The 20,503-nt window shown below is 38.7% G+C and overlaps 1 protein-coding gene across 3 annotated transcripts in view; it reads left to right on the top strand.

The window, feature by feature from the left end:
* The window catches only part of greb1 (growth regulating estrogen receptor binding 1), a 60,180-nt gene extending 40,165 nt beyond the window's left edge, over positions 1-20,015 (top strand). For all 3 annotated transcript variants that reach the window (XM_064339290.1, XM_064339291.1, XM_064339289.1), the window contains exons 25-33: positions 1,772-1,933; positions 3,301-3,505; positions 4,208-4,370; positions 5,962-6,186; positions 8,201-8,336; positions 9,582-9,782; positions 11,287-11,425; positions 18,572-18,740; positions 19,016-20,015. In XM_064339290.1, coding sequence (XP_064195360.1) covers positions 1,772-1,933; positions 3,301-3,505; positions 4,208-4,370; positions 5,962-6,186; positions 8,201-8,336; positions 9,582-9,782; positions 11,287-11,425; positions 18,572-18,735 — 1,395 coding nt within the window. In that variant the 3' untranslated portion in view covers positions 18,736-18,740; positions 19,016-20,015. The remainder of the gene's footprint in view (positions 1-1,771; positions 1,934-3,300; positions 3,506-4,207; positions 4,371-5,961; positions 6,187-8,200; positions 8,337-9,581; positions 9,783-11,286; positions 11,426-18,571; positions 18,741-19,015) is intronic.
* Positions 20,016-20,503: the final 488 nt, after the last annotated feature.

Here is a 20,503-nt window from a genome sequence, read left to right as displayed (position 1 = left end):
AATGCAGAGGCTAAATTCGCAATGCACCGTTGAGACAAAACTAGTTGTTACACTGAAATATAAATTGCTATTCCAGAAGTCAAGTTAGACATGTTAGACATCGTTGGACAGCTACTGGTTAAAATAATTGTCAATCAAGCCAGAATGCACTAAAAAGGGCAACAACGCCATAAACAGCACGTGTGATTTTACTCTCAGCTATCTCGGAAAGTACCCAGGCATCACAAATGAGTGTATATTTCACAAAAGGATTGTCCAAGACAATATATGACCACTCAGCCTTGAAAGGGAAATCTCTATGTGTAAAATCAATGGTAAGGTTGTATATTTATTCTATATTTAGTCACAGATATTGAAAGTAGAATGACCTGGTCTAATTACACAAGACTTCATCTTGTTTATTTTGCTATTCAGAGAGCAGCATTGTATTTGGGCTATTATTGGCTTTATCTTGTTGCTATGATGGAATACAAGATTTTGGTGGTATAAGAATATTTTTATGAACTCCCAAATAAACGCTGTTGTCCAATGCATCACACCCTGGGGGGATATAGTTGCAGATGAGACTGCAGGCATTGGGTGCTTGTTAAATAGACCACCTACGTGACATTAGTGGCTCCATAAAAACTCCATATTTAACATAGTTGTCCTGTAATAATAACTAACTAATAATAACTAATATGGATAGAATAAAGAGCTTGCTGTCTCCACTTATAGCTTGATTGTAGGAGCACGGAATGTTTGAGTTGAGCAATCTCATGATGCCGGTGTCCTGGCCACTAGGTGGCTTGCATGAAGGGGTTAAGTAGTCAATAGACACACTTTCTGGCTATCTACCAGCATGAAATTTGGCATGCATGTACTTCCTGGAATTCTGTGCCAGTCCAATGTGGGCAATAGGGGGCACCACAGCAATGTTTCACACTTCACAAATGTAAAGATTGTTATTTCCCAACCTGTTCAACATACCGACATAAACTTCATATTACTCTATGTGTCTTGGCCTGAGCAAAAAATATACCTCAATGAACCATTACACCCAGTCTTCTGTTTTTACGCCATTTTGAATATTTTTTAAAAACATCTCCTCCTATATTGTTTGACTTATCAACATGGAACTTACATCAGTTTGTTCATGAGAGGGTCCTCTAAAAAGGTTATATTAAGAAAGTTGATACTCCAAAACACATGGCTGCAGTAAGACAATAAAAATGGATGTGGGCATAGCATATCACAGAAATTCTTAGCAACTCCCAAATTATGAAATTTGGCAGCTGTATTGGCACTCACATCCACTCACAACCCTAAAATATTAGTCCAATTGAATCAAATGGTGATGCTATAGGACAAAACATTTTTTTATTCAGAAATCATTTTATCTTTTAGACCATTAAACATGTTGTAGTCATCAATCTTCTCATCTGGAACATATGTCTGTACCATATTTTCCACCATCATCTTGAAATGCCACAATTTTAGAAGTCCTATTTGCCATCTTCCTCTGTCCCTAGTTTTGTCCTAACCATACAGTCATAACAGTATACCTCCCTTTGGCCATTGTGCGATTTTGGCACTCATCAGCCAATTTTAGTGGCATAATATTGGCTTCGTAGGCTATAACTTATTATTCTAGAACTAGAATTATTATTATTATTAGTCTACGTGCAGTGAAGTTTAATGTGGGAGTGCTCTGTTTTTATCTCTGTGTTTAGCTGTGCAAGTCCATGAGCAGATATTTATTGTGGTTGTTGTGTTATACACCTATGTTTAGTTGTACGAGTCTACACTCCATACCTTCACCTTCTCCCACCTGCTACTGGGAGAAGAAATCCAGCTGTACTTTATCATCCCCAAGTCCAAGGAGCACCACTTTTCCTTCAGCCAACCCGGAGGACAACTGGAGAGTATGAGACTGCCTCTGTGGTCTGACCAGGTACAACTGTATTTAGTATACCATCTCACAGTATTAATTTACAAACTACAGCTTGCTTAAATGGCCATTCCGATTGTGAGATTCTGATTCCTACAACCTGCACAAAGAAAAAGTGTAATGAACTAAGAAATTCTTCCAGTAAAAGTGGTCTTATCACTGTTCAAAAATTAATCTGCAAGCTGTTCAGCATATGACTTCAAATGCACATTGTATTTTAGCTGAAAATAGTTTACAACAATGTAGCATTTCAGCAATTTTGTTTCATTGTATTTCAGTATTGAATTATTTCAGGTGCAGGTGGTATGAGTGGAATAAACCATTCTAGGGACCTTATTTATAAAAATGTTCTGGGATTTAATTTCAGAAGTAAACTTAGATCATTTCAAGTAGTGCTTACATTTGATTTATTAAAATAACTGGGCCTCAAGTAAGTTGCTTACATTGATTTAAAGTGGTCTGTCTGAGTCTTGTGCTCACTGCTTTACCATTACCCCTTCTTGTGGATTCGGCCAATAACAACCATTTTCGTCTAAGGCTGCATTTCTTGCATTCTCCATACCTGAAATTGATTATAATTATGTTATACTTAAAGCGTGAACACAGCCCACTTTAGAGATTTACGTGCAGCCTTTAAACATGCAGTATCTCTGCACAGCCACCAGGTAATTAACTTAGGTATAGCATAAACTTTACATAGAGATGCAATCATATCCACGCCAAAGCGTGATTTTATAAAAAGAAACTACTTAGTCAATGTTTTCTGCAGAAGCCACTATTTAAGATACAATTTTGATTGTGAGACAATTTTATAAATGAAGCCTCAAGTTGTGTATTTGTGTGACAACAAACCATGGACTGTCTGCTTTGCTTTGCAACATCACACCATCCTGTCCTGGTCTATTATGCACAACTGCAAAGCCCATTGCAGTTTTTTCTTATACATCAGCACCTTTCCAGCCTTGCTCCCAAGGATGCCACCACACTACCATGAACTGATTATAAAACTGGGTAATATGACCTTGCCCCATAAACAGTTGAATTTGATTTTATTTGTATAGTGCGTTTAACAGAGACACTGTCACATAGACACTTTATAGGAAACTGTCTACACCCATTAGCTTAAATGACATCATTGTTTAACCATTCCACCATGAATTGATTATATAACCATGGCCACATTTTAAATCCATGCCACCAGATACTCATTGCATGGCCATCATGATTATTTGTAAATAGAATGTTATTTCCATTCTATAACCACATCACTACATGCATACATAAATCAATTTGCAGTTGGTGTAAGGAGACAGGAGTCCATCTCAAATCTGGAAAGAACAAATTCATTTATTTTCTCTTTAATTTCTTAGGATCCAAACTGCATCAAAAGCCCCATCTTCACCCCGACAACAGGAAGGCATGAGCATGGCCTCTTCAATCTGTACCACGCCATGGATGGCGCCACACACCTTCACATCCTGGTCATCAAGGAGTACGAGATGGCTGTATACAAGAAATACTGGCCCAACCACATAATGCTGGTTTTGCCCACTGTTTTCAATGGAGCCGGAATTGGTACATGGCTCTTTTTCTCCAATGCTCACTGGGGTTGTGTGTACTGTCCTGGTATGTTTCTCCTGGAGGGACAGTTTCATTCAAGTGACTTGTAAACATACATACTACATACATACATAATCGACACATACACACACTATACAGTATAATCAAAATGGTGGAGACAAATTGAATAAAATCAGCTACACCATCTGTTTATTATAATTATAATAATAGGTATGGCATGTACAGTGCAAATAGTGCTCCAAACAGAAGATCAACAAACAAATAAGCAATGCCTATAGCTGCCTGCAATCAGTGTGGTATGAAGAAATGAATTCACACATGTTATTTTGCTTTGTTATGTTGTGGCTTGCCTCTGTGGTTTGTGGTGGTTTGTGCACTCTAAAGTTTGCAACATTCTACGACAGTATTTAAGCAATATTTTCTCCAGTTTGACGGGTGAGCTGCTGGGGTGCTTAGGTATAACATTTGGTGCAACCAGAAGCAGTAAGTTGCATATTTAAGAATCACTGTAGTTCACAATTGGCTCATCTGCAGCTATAGTAACAGTGCTCTGCAACTAGATGTTCAATACAGCATGTTTTCCATTTACAAGACAATTAGCAACATTTTTCTCATCTTCAATGCAGCCCTAAACTTATAATCCCTATACTGTTTATTTTATTACCCTCCTTTGATTCCTCTATAATCCACTCATAGGTGCGGCACACTTCTTGATCAAAGAGCTCTCTTATCACAACCTAGAGCTGGAGCGCAGCCGGCAGGTAGAACAAGGCAGCCAGCCACAGGACGTGTGGCCCTTTGTTGTCTTAGCCGAGGACTCCTGTGTCATGTGGAATGCCATTGACTTGGACACTCGAAGGTGGGATACCTCTTCTCAGAAATTTTACTTTGGGCTGATTTCATTTTATATTCTGTAGTATAAGTTAGGAGCCACAGCTTCTCAAGTTATAAACTTCAACTGCAAAATAAAAAAGGGAAAATGGGTTATGTTACAGTGAACCAGATTCAACCAGGATTGGCACATACACCTGTTTAAGAAATTAGCCAGAATAATTGGTTACTACAAAAACAAACATGCACACAGGACTGTTGTTGTGCACCCCTGGTTTAAACACTTAATATCCAACTAAATAAGTCTGTTTTATATTAGCCCTCAACCAAAGACACAGAAATTAGGGTTCTGCAGGTGCAGTAGCACCCTTGGAAAAGGGACCCGTGCTTTGGGGTTTTGGGAACAAAAAAAGCAACAACTTTCCCAAAATAAATATATGCCCAAATGTAATTTGCAAAGAATTGTTTATTTTATCAATAACAAAGTCTATTGCTCTGCTATTATCAATATACTTTATTCATTAATTGAGGATGCAAACACATGAAGTTCTGTAGAGGGACATTTTCATTTACAGTAGATGTACTTGACGCCTCTTTCTGTGATGTTGCGACTGAACAACACATTGAAAATGTGTGACATGATTTTGAGCATTACTAAAATGTATATACAGTAATGTACATTATTTTAACATAAGATAAAAATCTGCCTAATGTGTATCTGTAGTTTGAAAATGCGTAGGCTACTCTGAGACGTGTTTTTGGATTGCTTCTGCTGCATCTTGGTTTCAACCTGGGATTTAATATGTAGTAGCCTAATACTAGGAGGGGGGTTGGGAATTACTCAAACTGGATTACAAACCCATAGCTTGCTAACTAACCTAGAATAGATAAATAGCGAACTGAGTGTAGCTTTTCACTATGTCATATCTGCACTCAAAAAAATTAATCGTTGGACAGTGCCTGTGCCTTCCCATTACTAACTCATGTCCTCAAATTAGTAATCCATCCCACTAATCATTTAATTTGTTTCCACAAGTTTAAGTAATTCTTTAAAATGTATAATTGGTTAAATGTTAGGGTGGTGATGGGTTTAATCAATTAGTAATTTGAGGGAATGATTCATATTGTGAGGGAACAAATTAAGTTAGATGAGGGCATGAATTAATAATTTTAGGAAACAAATTGGTAATTTGAAGTCAACTAATAGTAATTTCAGGGAATGGATTGTTAGTTCCAAGGAATGTTTTTTCATATTATGACACCCTCGAGCCTGTGATACCATATTGGTTGAAAGTTAAGTTGTGCAATGTAATTGTGTTGTCTGAAACTGAAACACTGTATCACTTCACCAGGTAGCTCAGTTGAGTACTAAATTACATAGGCTACATCAGAAAATAATCCACCCCCACAACCCTGAAAATTAGTTTTATTTCTCATTTCACAATTGGATTGTATTGAAATGGATTAACATTATTAAAATGCATGCCCTGAAAATATGGTCTACAGTATCAGAAGTGGATGTGTGGTGCACTAGATACATTTTTTATTAAATCAGAAATTGGCTTCCCCCCCACCCCCAACACTGATCATAATTTTTCTGCAATGGTTCTCCTGGCCAGTGGTGGTGCTGCAATGGTGGAGAGGAACGTGTCTCTGAAGCAGGTGCTGCAGCACATGGAGTCATCCCCAGATGTGACGCAGTATGGGCTGTGTGGGCTCAGGAAGTGGTCCAGCCAGGGCTATGGGCCTGGTCGAAGCATGGAATCCTTCACACGCGGACACCTGCACGACTTCATGCTGTTGAACGTAGACCTCACACAGGACGTACAGTACAACCAGAACAGGTTAACCAAGGGCTTCATTACAGCATCAGCTCACACCTTCAGTTATATTACTTGTAAATCAATCAGGAAAATATTTCTTTTCGGAGCTGCTCATTAAGTGTATTAAATTTATGCATTCTTCTGTAAATTGTTCAATTGTCCTATTTTTACAGTTCTATATAATTATAAAATATATATTTCCTTTTTTGGAAATACACTGCTTGCATGTGTGTGTTTATATATAGTGCTATCCATAAGTATCTGGAAAGTGACACAATTTCTGTTGTTTTGGCCCTGTATTCCAGCACATTAGAATTTACAATAAAACACATTTGTAATTTTATAGTGAATATGAGGTTAAATTGCAGACTGTCAGCTATAATGAGGGTATTTACACCCATATCAGGTGAACCAGGCTGCAATTCCTACATGGTTCATCCGATCTGGATGTAAAAAAAAACATTTATAATAAAACATACAGGACCAGACTTACTAATCCTCTTGCAGCTATATTCAGCCACAGACATGGCGCATATCTGCCTCATAAATATGCAAGTTAAACAGGCAGACGGGGCTGGAAGTGCAGTATTTGTGTCATTAATGCATATTCTCTCCTTAATGCATATGCATTTAAGGGAGGCTCGTGCAAGTAATGGGCGGACATATTGTAAGTGTGGCTGATTGTGTATTGGAAAAGTAATAGCTTATATAATAAATATAATAGCTTTTTAAATTATTAAAAAACATGAGATCTATTGGCTATTTATTAAATTAACCAATAGATCTCATGTGCAGCTGTGGGAAATGATTGAAATAACATTTGCAACTGTTGGGACAGTAACAAGTGCTTGAAGTTTCAATAACATCAGTGGGCATTTGCCGCTAATTAAAAATACATGTAAATCAATTGATAAGCTGGTGCATTTGATTGCTTAGGTCTAGCTTGACTACTTCCTTTGTCACAGAAAGATTATGATTTATGCCTTTAACAGAACATTGTTAGAAACAGACCATGCTCAAATTGCATTACAAAAATAATTTTTAAAAACAGTGTTACCGTATATTTGTTTTTATTTCTTTAAAGTTCGTTTTGGTACATGTTGTAGCATACATTACGAGGCTGTCGGTCCTTTTAAGATGGAGCGGCTGTTATCACTGACAATGTTATCATAGCAAACAGGAGAATTAGCACATCAACACCGATAACAGGGGCCATCAATCATTTGATTGCAACAACTGACTATTGGCTATGTTAAGGCTGACAGTACCATCCAAAACTTCCAAAAAATCACAGAAAGCATTCAAAATGGGGGAAAGTCATAGAACTGCCAAAAAAGAGGGGGTCCCATTTGCTGATTGCATAATTATCTGTAGCCTTAGTAAATAATATGTTAATTTCACACAGACTGCCTCGTCTGGCCGCAATTCTGGCCCAGACTTAAACCAGATCAAAAAATGTGTGGTTTGATTTGAAGAGGGCAGTCCACAAGTGAAGATCAAAGAATCTGAAGGATCTTAAAAGGCTATGTACCAAAGGTGCCCTTAAAAAGTTCACTGACCACTACAAAACACTATAGAAGACAACTCAATACTTTTATTCTTGCAAATGGAGGGTGGACAAAGTTCTGAAAATTGTCAGAAAATCTGAGGGGAATATTTTGAGTTTTTTGGAAACGTACTCTATAATTATAAGTGTTATTTTGTGTACTTCCATTCAGAAATGATTAAAGTGGAATATTGTCCACATTTTATTAATGTTAAAATATTAGTTCAGTCTTTTTATTTATTTTTGTTCGTTCATCAAGATGTGAAAAAATTTTAGGGGCCACGCAATGGTCTCCTCCTCTATTATATGGACTGGCAAATTGTTTCTTACAATGACAAATCTGTGTAAAGATCACTTCCTGATACCAGTTAGGAATTTTCCTTTAGCTAATTTCCTCCCAGGACTCCTTATTCTACTGACAGAGATTAAGCTAAAAAACCTTCTGTTGCTCCTGAATTCATTCTTCTTCTCTTTTCCTCTGGGTGTTAGGTTCACATGTGATGACGTGGATTTCAACCTCCGTGTGCACAGTGCTGGGCTGCTAATCTGCCGCTTCAACAGGTTCAGTGTCATGAAGAAGCAAATAATCTCTGGGGGACATCACTCTTTCATCATCAAAACCAAGGTCAGTAACCAGCGATATTGAGCTACAATCCCCCATCCTATCTGAGCTAGCTGAAGAGGACAAGATTCAGAAATCATGCAGCTTTGAGTTTTGAGTTACCATTCATAACTTTCATAATTGAATACAAATATATAATATGTGCACATAGAAGATAAAATAAATAAAGCTTTATTTTTATGATACTGATTTCTTTTTTGTTTACAATTGTTTATTGGGATTTCACGCAAACAATGCAGGGATTAACATTACAGTACATAGTATGCATTTCACAGAATAGTATCAAACAGGCCATAAAAAGAAATACTACATTCATAATTATTATCCTCTCTCTTACAGCTTCTAAATATGGAGTCAAGCTCTTAACCTTGGAATTTAACAGATCTCTCCATAAGGATAATAGAGTGAAGATAAGATAACCAATTCCTTACATATGGAATATCATACATGTGATGTTGAAGATGACACTGATTTTTGTTTTCACAGTATCTTCCAGCCCTTGAGAATCAATGTTCTTTAATTATTTATACGGTGTATTTGTATTTATAATTCATTCATTAATGTTTTTTTCTTTCAAAACCTTTTCTAGTTTCATTGTAAAGGAAAAGGAGTCAGTTGAATGAATAACAATTTATATGCAGCTAAGGGAAATGAATTGCATGGGGTTGTCTCTTTAAACTTAACATGATCACAAACAGAAAAGGTGACATTTGCCTAAACCAGTGCTGCCCGGCCCTGTTCCTGGAGATCTATCATCCAGTAGGTTTTAATTTCAACTCTTAATTTCACACATGTGATTCTACTAATTAGCAGCTCAATGAGATCCCTAGCTGTTGAATGAGCTGCACTTTGTTAGGGCTGGAGTGAAAACCTACAGGATGGTAGGGTGAGAACCTACAGTATCTCCATGAATGGGGTTGGGCAGCCCTGGCCTATACTTTAGGTTCTTATGCCCTAACTTAGGCAGTTGAAAGTGCCATTTTGGTAGTTCCCAACACAACGAGGTTGCTCAAATTAGTCCTCAAAATCCCCCTTAATGAAGGGAAAGCTAGTGGTGACTTCCTGACTAAGGAAATATCCCAGAAACCACAGCAAACATCCTATAAACCACAATCCACACTTGTATTGCAGCTTAATTGACTTGCCAGGCTGTGGAACTCCTGGAATGAAGACCAGCAAAACTACTGGCAGGGATATCCCTGTTGTAAGGAATCAATGTGATAGCTGTGGTTTCTTCTGTAATTTCAGGTGACAGATGTGCCGACCACAGTCCCTGCCTCCCAGTATGTCTGTGCCCCTGATAGCAAGCACTCATTCCTGGCTGCGCCAGCCCAATTGCTGTTGGAGAGGTATCTGCAGCACAGCAGCCAAACTCTGTTCCCCCTCGCGGCCCGAAATTCCAGCCACCCCGTACTCTCTGTTGACTGTTACCTCAACCTGGGCCCACAGGTACTCTACTCCAGGGCTTCTCAAACTCTATCATGGGCCCCTCATTTACACCGGAGGTTACAGCCAGTCTCATTATCTACTAAGGTTATTGAAAACACGTTTCCACTGCTAATATTTTTCTTGATACTGTTATGACCACAATTCTGGTTTGGCTCATTGCCATTTTATTTGTCTTTGAATCTGTCATTTTCTACTAATAGTTTCATTTCAGTGACCAGGTGTCCAAAACCCCACTGATTCCATCTGCCAGTCTATTATTCAGTTAATGGGAAAATGTAGCCTTTTTATAATGGTACCATTTGTCATATTGTGTTGAGTACTGAAACCCAGGACCACTATGGCACCAGTTCCCAAACAACTGGTACCTACCTGACCAAAACGTAGAGTTTCAGTACCACACGCCTTCACTAGCTAATGTAACACCCGCACTGTTGTCTTTGTCAGCAACCGCAGGTACCATTAACTAACATTAAACTCAGTCAAAATGCAAAAAATGAAACGGTAAAAATTGAAAGTATAATTATAATTTAAATATTCAAATAAAACAATTAAACTGTTCAATGTCCTTGATATCTGCAATAAAAAAAATGCATGAACAATACAGGAACACTTATTTGTGCAGTGTCACTAATTACTATCTTTTCATTTATTTTGTATAATAAACAAATAAAAATTTGAAATTAACTCAGCACATAATAAGTACATTGATACAACCAAAGGAAATCAATAATTGTGCAGGAATGGCAGTAGAACCTGGAGATACACTCCATTTCCAAAAGTATGTGGACACCCCTTAATTGGTCGTTTTGGCTATTTCAGCTACACCCATTGCTAACAGGTGCATAAACTGTAAGTGCTGCACAAAGCAAGGTTTATAAAGAAATAGTTTGCTGAGTTTGGTGGGGAAGAACTTGACTGGCCTGCACAGAGCCCTGACCTCTAGCTCATCAAACACCTTTTTGCGATGAATTGGAATGCCGAGTGCGAGCCAGGCCTAATGCCCAATTATCAGTACCCAACCTCACTAATGCTCCTGTGGCTGAATGGAAGCAAATCCATGCAGCCATGTTCCAAAATCTACTGGAAAGCCCTCCCAGAACAGTGGAGACTGTTACAGCAGCAAAGCAGGGTCCAACTTCATATTAATGCCCATGGTTTTGGAATGAGATGTCCAGCAAGTACATATGGGTGTGATGTTCAGGTCCACATACTTTTGAAAATGTAGTGTATGAATGTATTAAGAATGGAGGCCATACATAAGCCTTAACATTGAAAGTGATGTCAATACAACAATTTAAATGATATTAATACTTTATTGATAGTAATTATCACTTAACATTATTGTCATCATATTTTTGAAATGGCTATAAACCTTAGTTTAAAAAGTAACTGTGTAGCCCTTTTATTGTTGAAATGCTACTTTTTAATGTTTTTAATGTAATTGTTGTAAATTTGCTTCTTGTGGAGTGGCATAGTGTGGTGATGGTCCATGCATGTGCTTCAGGTGGTGGTGTGCTATGTCAGCTCCCGCCCTCACTCCATCAACATCAGCACCGCTGAGCTGCTCTTCAGTGGACTCCTGCTCTACTTCTGTGACACCTTCGTCACTGCCAGTTTCCTTAAGAAGTTCCACTTCCTCAAAGGTAAGCAGCTTCCCTGCAATCAAGTAGTATTTTAAATGGTCTTCTTTGTTTTTTTTTTAATTGTGAGAATGTGTGCTCCTGATCTTGCCTATGTTTACAAAGAATAACAATGCAATTTCTTTTTTAATACAATTTTGACCTGGTGTCCACACTCATGTTCATATGAGTGTGGACACCAGATAATAACCATGTTCATACTCAGATAATGTTACTGTAACATTGTGAAAAATTTCAATTATGTAATGTGTATATGTATATGTGTCCATTCAAAGAAACTAAAATAATTGTCCAAGGTAGTGTCATAAGGCACAGTAGAGTAGCTGTGTGCACATAAAGGATAAAAGTATATGTGAAGGTTGAAAGAAAATGGATATCTGCACACTGGATTGCAGCTCCCAATACTTTATGTCAAATTCCTCATTTAGACCATTGGGGGACATGATATTGGGGAAATAGATCCAGAAGGTTTCACGTTTGAGAAGCCTTTTTTCAAGATCACCTCCCCTATGAGGCTTCTCCACTTTTTCCATGTGTCCCTTATTCTGACATGATTCACAAATTGCTCCAATTAGATAATAATAAATAATAATAATACATTTTATTTATCAGGCGCCTTTCTGAACACTCAAGGTCACCTTACATTATATTAAAATGGATAGAAGAATGACAAGACACTACAGATACATACATGATATTAAAAACAGTCTGAAAAAAAATATTATTAATAATAATAATAATAATAATAATAATAAAAAAAATAAATAAAATAATAGTAATAAAATAAATAAAAGTGCCATGGGGGAGTGGATAGCTATGTCCTGTTCAGGCAAAAGCTAGTGTGAAGAGGTGAGTTTTTAAATGTTTGTGGCGAGAGTCTCAGCATTACGGATGTGGGGAGGGAGTGTGTTCCAGAGTTTGGGTGCTGCACAGGAGAAAGCCTGATCACCAAGGGTGGAGTGGCGAGATGTGGGGACAGTTAGAAGTCTTGCAGAGGAGGAGCGAAGTGAGTGAGTGGGTGTGTGGTCCAGGAGAAGATCAGTGAGATAGGCCGGAGCTAAACCATGAAGTGCACTGTAGGTTAGCAGGAGGGGACTTTGAATTGTATTCAAAATTTTACTGGCAGCCAATGAAGTTTGTACAGGATTGGAGAGATGTGATCGTATGTTTTAGTGTGGGTCAGTATTCGTGCTGCAGCATTTTGAACTAACTGAAGTTTGCCTATTGATCTGATTGGGATGCCAGTGAGAATAGTTACAATAATCCAGCCGAGATGTTACAAAGGCATGGATTAGAGTTTCTGTTGTCGAGTAGGACAGGGTGGGCCTGAGTTTTGATATGTTTCGGAGATGGAAAAAGGCAGATCTGGTGATGTGTTTTACATGAGGTTCAAATGAGAGAGTGGAGTCAAAAATGACACCAAGGCTTTTCACATGAGTGGAAAGTGGGATGGGGAAACCGTCAGTAGTAATGGAAAAGTTTTGGATAGTGTGGATTTAGACCCTATAAGCATTACTTCAGATTTGTCACCGTTCAGTTTGAGGAAATTACGGGTCATCCAGATTCTAATGTCCTGCAAACAGTTGATGAGAGATGGAGGAGGAAGTGCAGAGGAGGGTTTGGAACTTATATAAAGCTGTAGCGTAGCAGTGAAAACTAACACCATGACGACGCATGATCTGACCCAGTGGTTGCAGATAAATAATAAAGAGGAGAGGACCCAGAACCAAACCCTGTGGAACATCCTTAGTGACAGAAGCAAAGTCAGATCTGTGATTCTTTATGGATATGTATTGCTGCCTATAAGAGAGGTATGAATTCAGCCAGGAACGTGCAAGATGGGTGATACCAAGATTAGCCAAGCGTTCAAGCAAAATTGTGTGACAGACTGTGTCAAAAGCAGCACTCAAATCCAGTAGCACTAAGATGTTTAAGAGGTTGTTGTCAGCTGCACGGAGAAGATCATTGATAACTTTCACCAAGGCAGTCTCTGTGCTATGTTTTGTGCGAAAACCAGATTGAAAAGGTTCAAGTAACTGATTGGTGGAAAGATGGTCCTGAAGCTGAATGGCAACTATTCGCTCCAGTGTTTTGGCTAAAAAGGGCAAATTTGAAATGGGTCTGAAATTGTGAAGGTTTTCAGGGTCAGCTCCTGTTTTTTTACGAATAGGTGTGACTGCTGCCACCTTCAGGCTACTAGGTACAGTGCCAGAGGTAAGAGAGGAGTTGATAATAGCCAGCAACAGGGGAAGGAGGGCATGGAGGCAAGATTTGACTAGATAATACGTATGTCAAAAAAATCTGATTTAAGTGTAAATGTGTAAACGTTTGTTTTCTTGCAATGTAGCTAAAGTATAAGATCTCAATTGTATGTAGGTTTTACTATGACATATATCTAGATCCAAACTGATTCACATCTGGAGGCTGTCAGGTCAGATTCCAGATATCAGATTTGAATATAAATGTTACAACATACATCTTGTCCTGTTGCCAAAATTCTTCTGACATGAAAAAGCATTCTAGAGTAGCAGGACACCCCATTACAAAGCTGATCCTCAGGTCTGATGGAATGTAGAATGCAGAAGTTGGATAAAATGTCATCTTGATCTCAATGTATGGATGAAATATACGGGACATATACATTTTTTGAGCAGTTGCCCACATACAGTATTTCAGATATACAGAAAAGCAAGTTGACAGCTGCATAGGATATGAGTGTAAGCGAGCCCTAAGTATGATCAGGACCTGTTTTCTTTTTGAGAAGGTATAGTGGATGTTAAAATTGAGAAAAATTTCAATTATGTAATGTGTATATGTATGTGTCCATTCAAAGAAACTAAAATAATTGTCCAAGAAAAGCACTAGATAGAAAGATACATGAGCTGGTTAAGCTTGCAAAGGTAGTGTCATAAGGCACAGTAGAGTAGCTGTGTGCACATACAGGATAAAAGTACATGTGAAGGTTGAAAGAAAATGGATATCTGCACACTGGATTATAGCTCCCAATACTTTATTGACTTAAAAAAAAAAGAAAAAAAAGCAAGGCAACGTTTCAACCCAACAGGGTCTTCATCAGGCAAATGACCACATGACAGGTAAAAAAGGTATATATAGGCAGTAAGCCAATGACATCACAGCGACATCACTTTCAGCCAATTAAGTAGGCCATAGCACATTGGCCAGTAGATAATATGGTAAAAAGTAGTGCAAATCCATACAAACATTTAATAATACCACAATAGAAAAAGTATCAAACGGAATACCAACAAACAACAAGTAAACCATTTTTTACATATCATATGAGAATAATAGTTTAAAAACCTCATGGTATAATAAGCAGAAGACCAATTACAAGATGTTTTTTAGCCACTAGTATACTAGGGCACTAGAAAAGAGGGCAAGAAAGGAAATCACAAAAAAAGGTTTTATGTCAAATTCCTCATTTAGACCATTGGGGGACATGATATTGAGGAAATAGATCCAGAAGGTTTCACGTTTGAGAAGCCTTTTTTCAAGATCACCTCCCCTATGAGGCTTCTCCACTTTTTCCACACCAACATATCTCAATGCACTGACATTATGACCGGCTTGTTTAAAATGAGCAGCCGCAGGGTTACGTTCATCCCCAGTTCTGATATTACTCCTATGTTTGTTAATCCTGGTTCGTAATGCTCGCAATGTTTTTCCCACATAAGCGAGGCCACAAGGACAACAGATAAGATATACTACATACGTGGTGCTACATGTAATGGCACCACTTATGGATATGTCCCGACCGGTGTGTGGATGGCTGAATCTCTTACATTTGTGCGTGTAAGTGCATTGGGTGCAGCTACCACACCCGTAATTACCGTCTGGTACAACGGGGTTGGTGCACAATGCGGGCGCATATCCGATTTAAATAAACAATCTCGTAGATTGGTGGGACGTTTAAAAACAAGTTTAGGTGCTTCTGTAAAAACTCTCTTTAGTTTGGGTTCTGACTCGACAATATGCCAATGTTTCTGGATGACATTTTTAAACTGTGAACCAAGTAGAGAATATTTTGTGCAACACATAGGAAAATTACTTTTAGTTTTTTGTTCTGGTTTGACCGGAGACATTCATCCTGTGTCACCTGATCAAAACGTTCCTTAGCTGCGTCTACCCACTCGCTTTTGTATCCTCTGCTGAGGAATCTATTAGACAGACCTGTGGCCTGTGTTATGTAAAGCCGCGTTTCCACCAAAATTACCCGGAACTTTCAGTCCCAGGAACTACTTTACCAGGAACTAAAAGGTTCCTTCAGCCAATGGTTGTCTGCGTTTCCACCGGGGTCTAAAGTCTCGCGAAGATTAGGAAAATTAGCCCACTGATGTATGAAAAAGCGACGTTGTCGTCGGTCCATCTGTCATATGATTTCTTCTGTAACCCCATACTACCACCGAAGTAGCCTACATTATTTTCTAATAACCGGGACAGCCCGGAGGGGTTTATTCCACTTATATACAACGGGTTACCAACAATGACTATATATGGTTACTTTTGTATTTATAGATTTTTATCGATTTAATCACATGGAATTGAAATATTCTTCTGCAGCCGTTTGGGCATATTTTACCGCTGTCAAGCAAAACTGTCGTTGGTAGTTGAACTTGGACCGTTATGCAACAAATAGGATATAACAGACCAATAGTCAGATTGTAACTGTTTTATATATCCTCTCAAACACATTCATTATGTTTTTATGCGAACATTCGCTTTCATGTCTTGACATCCGAAGCGACAGAATGCATTCACATTTCCAATCTAGGCTAACTGGCAACAACAGCAGAAAATATGCACACGTTGTAAACAATTTGCTGTTTGATTACTTTCTCATCGTCAATTCCATATAGGCTAATCGCAAAATGACAAGAATAGAACGAAAACTCGGACTTGAGTAAAAATTTAAATTAGTAGTGGTACAGCCACCGTTTGTTTTCCTTCGAAGTTACTGCTAGCCGAGCAGCGAAGTGTGCCCTCCAGATGCGAACCATGCACCATAAATTAGTCCATAGTCTTCCTGGTCTTTTTGTGGAATTGAAGAATGGCAGAGTAAAATTACGGCAGTCTGAAAAAGCTATAGGTACGATTACTAGAATTAACCTGTTATTTTACCCTGACAAAAAGTGCGGAAGGTGATTTCCAGTTTGCTTTTATTGTATCACCAATGTGAATTACGCAGAACTACCGCATACCTCACATAACTGTATCAAACGTTTTGAGTCAATTACAACGGGCTAAGAAAATCCAGAAGAAAATATTCAGCAACCGAATTAATCCGTTTGAATGTTTTAGTACGTAATATGCTGTCCCAGCATGAATGCTTAGCATTTTATAAAACGAATACTAAAGCAAGAAAAGAGCAGAAGAGCACACGTTATAATTCCAAGACGTTGGCAGGCTATAACCAAAACTAGGCTACTGCGCCGAATAACATACAAGTTTGATTTGAAGTTATTATGAAAATAAATTGGTTTGCGCCTGCATATTTTCAAATATGGCGCCTGAAAATAGACACAAAAAAATCCTGTGAGTACTCGACCAATCAGAAATTTTCAGCGCTTGCGCCCCACCTCAAAGGTTCCGGTACTTTTGGAAAGTACTACCCCCCGAGCAGGAACTTTTTTGGGGGTAAAATAAAGCCCCCGGAACTAAATTTAGACCCTAGTTCCTGCGGTCGAAACGCACTGAGTTCCTCAAAAGGTTCCTAGTTCCGGGGTAAAGTTCCTGCGGTGGAAACGCGGCTTAAGTGTACTGGAGGGACAGTCTCTTGCGTTGGAGTGGAAAAACTCTCTGAGTTTTAAATTTCAGAAAAATTTTTGAAAGTCAATGATAGTCTCAAAGTCATCGGTGTGCGTGGTGGGCACAAAGCTCAGTCCTTTACTCAGTGCTGTTGTGCAGGCATCAGAAAGTATTTTATCAGAAAGGTTAATTACCATATCCTCCTGTTGCTCCGAGTGATGCAGGGTGACGCTGGCCTCTCCTGTATCGCTTATATTTGGGAGAGCCCTCTTCCATCGATTTTGTCTTCTTATTCTTGCGTGGGCGTGTCCTAAAAAAGACACACCACGTCCTAATTGGCTGCTCGTGTCAGAACCAGATTCAAAAGAGGAGGAGGATGGCCAGGTTCTGTAATATCTGTTCCGCTGTTGGCGTCCTTTTTGTCGTTGTCCATTGTCTCGCTGTGATATTCTTTGGGATTCTGGTTTTCCATCTTTCCAAAAATACACCTTATTCTGTTTGTAGCCTTCAGTGTCTTTTCAGTGCAAATTTGGCCTTTTTTAAGGTTTTGATTTAGCTAGAGCAGTCGGCTCAATAGCGTTCCAGATCTCTCTTGATTTCAGCCAGTTTCTTTTTGTCAGGAAGTTTTTTGGTTAGCTGAGTCTCTGTTAGTTTCACCTCTTTGTGTGTCCATTCCATTTGTTCCTTAATTTCATTTGTGACGAGGGCCATCAGATCAAAGGAACACTTGTTTAATATTTCACACCATCGTTTACAAAAGGCAGGATTATCTAAGCTCAATGCAGGTGCTTCTGTAGTCTGAGACCACAAGGAATAATTTTCTTTCGAGGTCTGGAGCTTCCACCTCGTCAAAAATGGAATCCTTCAGCATAATGCGTGTACAGTCATCCTCGCTGAATTCAAAGGTCCCACTTTGGCTTGTGAGGAGGCGGGCTTCTGTCATATTGCCAACGATAGTCAAACACGGGAGTCAAAAGGAGTGCTACACAAAATAAGGTAAGAAGCACAGTAGAGTAGCTGTGTGCACATCCAACCAGTATTTGGCCAGGTGCAGGATAAAAGTACATGTCAAGGTTGAAAGAAAATGGATATCCGCACACTGGATTACAGCTCCCAATACTTTATTAACTAAAAAAAAAAAAGCAAGGCAACGTTTCAACCCAACAGGGTCTTCATCAGGCAAAAGTGTCATAAGGCACAACAGGGTCTGCTGGTTTTGTTCTTAGCCAGCACTTAATTGATCAATTAAAGCATCTGATTGCACAGTTAACTTACATCACCTGGTTTCTTGGGTCTCAAATGGTTGCAATGTCTAAGTCCATGGTTGGGATGTAAAAGTGGCAGGTTTGTGAGCCCCCTCTATGTATTCTTGCCCTGGCATAGGTGCCACACTGTGCGTGATCTGCCCAGATCGCAGCACGCTGCGTCAGACTGTGGTGCGGCTGGAGCTGGAGGATGAGTGGAGGCTACGCCTCCGAGATGAGTTCCAGACTGCCAATGCCAAGGAGGACCGCCCACTCTTCTTCCTCACAGGAAAACACATTTGAACAAGGTGGGGGTGGATGGGAATGGCAGTATATGAATAGTATCTTTATTCTGTGTTTTTCTTGCAGGTGCACAAGGCATGTTAAACACATTTCAAGATAGAATGACAGTCTGACAAAAAACATTGTAAAAAAAGATTGCACAAATAGAAAAACATAGTGATAAAAATATACTAAAGAATAAATGACTAAAAGAATAAAACAAAAATAACGAGCTTAAACACAGAAAATCTAAAATGAAAAACTAAGATAACATAATATTGCTGCTCTTCTGTTACCACAGTTTCCAGATTCTATTGGCAAACCAGATGGCCAGCCCATGCTTTCCTTCTATCCTCCCTACCTTATCACAACAGGAGTTTCCAGTTGGTAAAAGGAGTTTCCTGTACTACAGCACAAGGCATCCATTGCAACAGTATTGTACTTGGTATGCTTCTTCATGCATTTTCATATGATGCATCAAATTTCTACGCTTTAGCTTTTAACTGTAGGGAGACATATCTTTCCCTGTTGAGCTGGTGAGTGTATAGAATGTGTTTTTACTTTCCACTTGTGTGGACCTGACTGTTGGAAAATATGTATTCCCAAAAGATACTCTAAAATGGTGGATACTCTAGAACTGATTGGCAATCCCCATTGTGCCATGTTAATTAAATGGATGATAATGGATAATGATTAAAAGTGCAACAGAAGATCACTGTACTGTGGCATGAAAAATTGAAGAAACATAAATAACTTATTTTAACTTTACTCTAATGAACCTACTGACATTGCACAAATTACTTAATCCAGCTCATGCTGTGGGGCTACCAAAGTGTAATCAATAATGCCTCGGTTAAGGTTTTTTACCACACATACAACAAGCCATTTTTTATGTAGGTAGTACCTTTCAAAGTAATTCAGTGCATAAAGTTGTGTGCATTTTTGGGAGTACTGTATCTGACACCTGTATATATGCATATCTTTAAATCAGAATTTTATCAGGATTCTTTTTTATTTAACAGTGACTATTATAAAAATGTTTTATGTATATCTTTGAATTAACAACACCAAAGAAAAACTTGTGTATAAGTAGATATCTGAGTTTTAAAAATGTATTCTTTTGTACCATGTAAAAAGGCATAATTGTGTGAAATATACTGTCTGGTTATGTTTTTGTTCATTCCTCATTATATTTACAGCCCTGTTAATTATAGGAATGCAAGACCAATTTTTTAATACAATTTAAGAATGATGTTCTGTTTATGTAAAGTATATGTAAATATAAAGTATGTTTACATGAACTTCCAAGCTGGTGGCTTGTATTTGTGATGACTTGGCCATAATCTACATTTTAGTTGCAAACACATTAATGAGCCGCCAGCTTTGCGTTAAGAAGGAACTAAAGTTGAAATCACTACATGGAAATCCATCCATCCTTTATTTATACCCGCTTATCCTGGGCAGTGTTGTGGGGGGGGTGCTGGAACCTATACTAGCCATGCACTGGGTGAGAAGCAGGAATACACCCTGGACAGGCCCCCAATCTATTGTAGGGCAGACTCACCATTCACCATTCACGCAGGGCACATGCACACTCATCATTCACTCATACCTGTGGGCCATTTAGAGTCTCCAATTAGCTGACCTGCATGTCTTTAGACTGTGGGAGAAAACTAGAGTACTCGGAGGAAACCCACATGAACACGGGGAGAACGTGCAAACTTCACACAGAGAGGCCCAGGACCTTCTTGCTGTGAGGAACAAGGTGCCAGCCACTGTACCACCATGC

The sequence above is a fragment of the Anguilla rostrata genome, chromosome 6, assembly GCF_018555375.3.
Source record: "Anguilla rostrata isolate EN2019 chromosome 6, ASM1855537v3, whole genome shotgun sequence".
NCBI classification, from domain to species: Eukaryota; Metazoa; Chordata; class Actinopteri; order Anguilliformes; family Anguillidae; genus Anguilla; species Anguilla rostrata.
The sequence above is the reverse complement of the archived record's forward strand: the minus strand, read 5'-3'. Positions and strand labels throughout refer to the sequence as shown.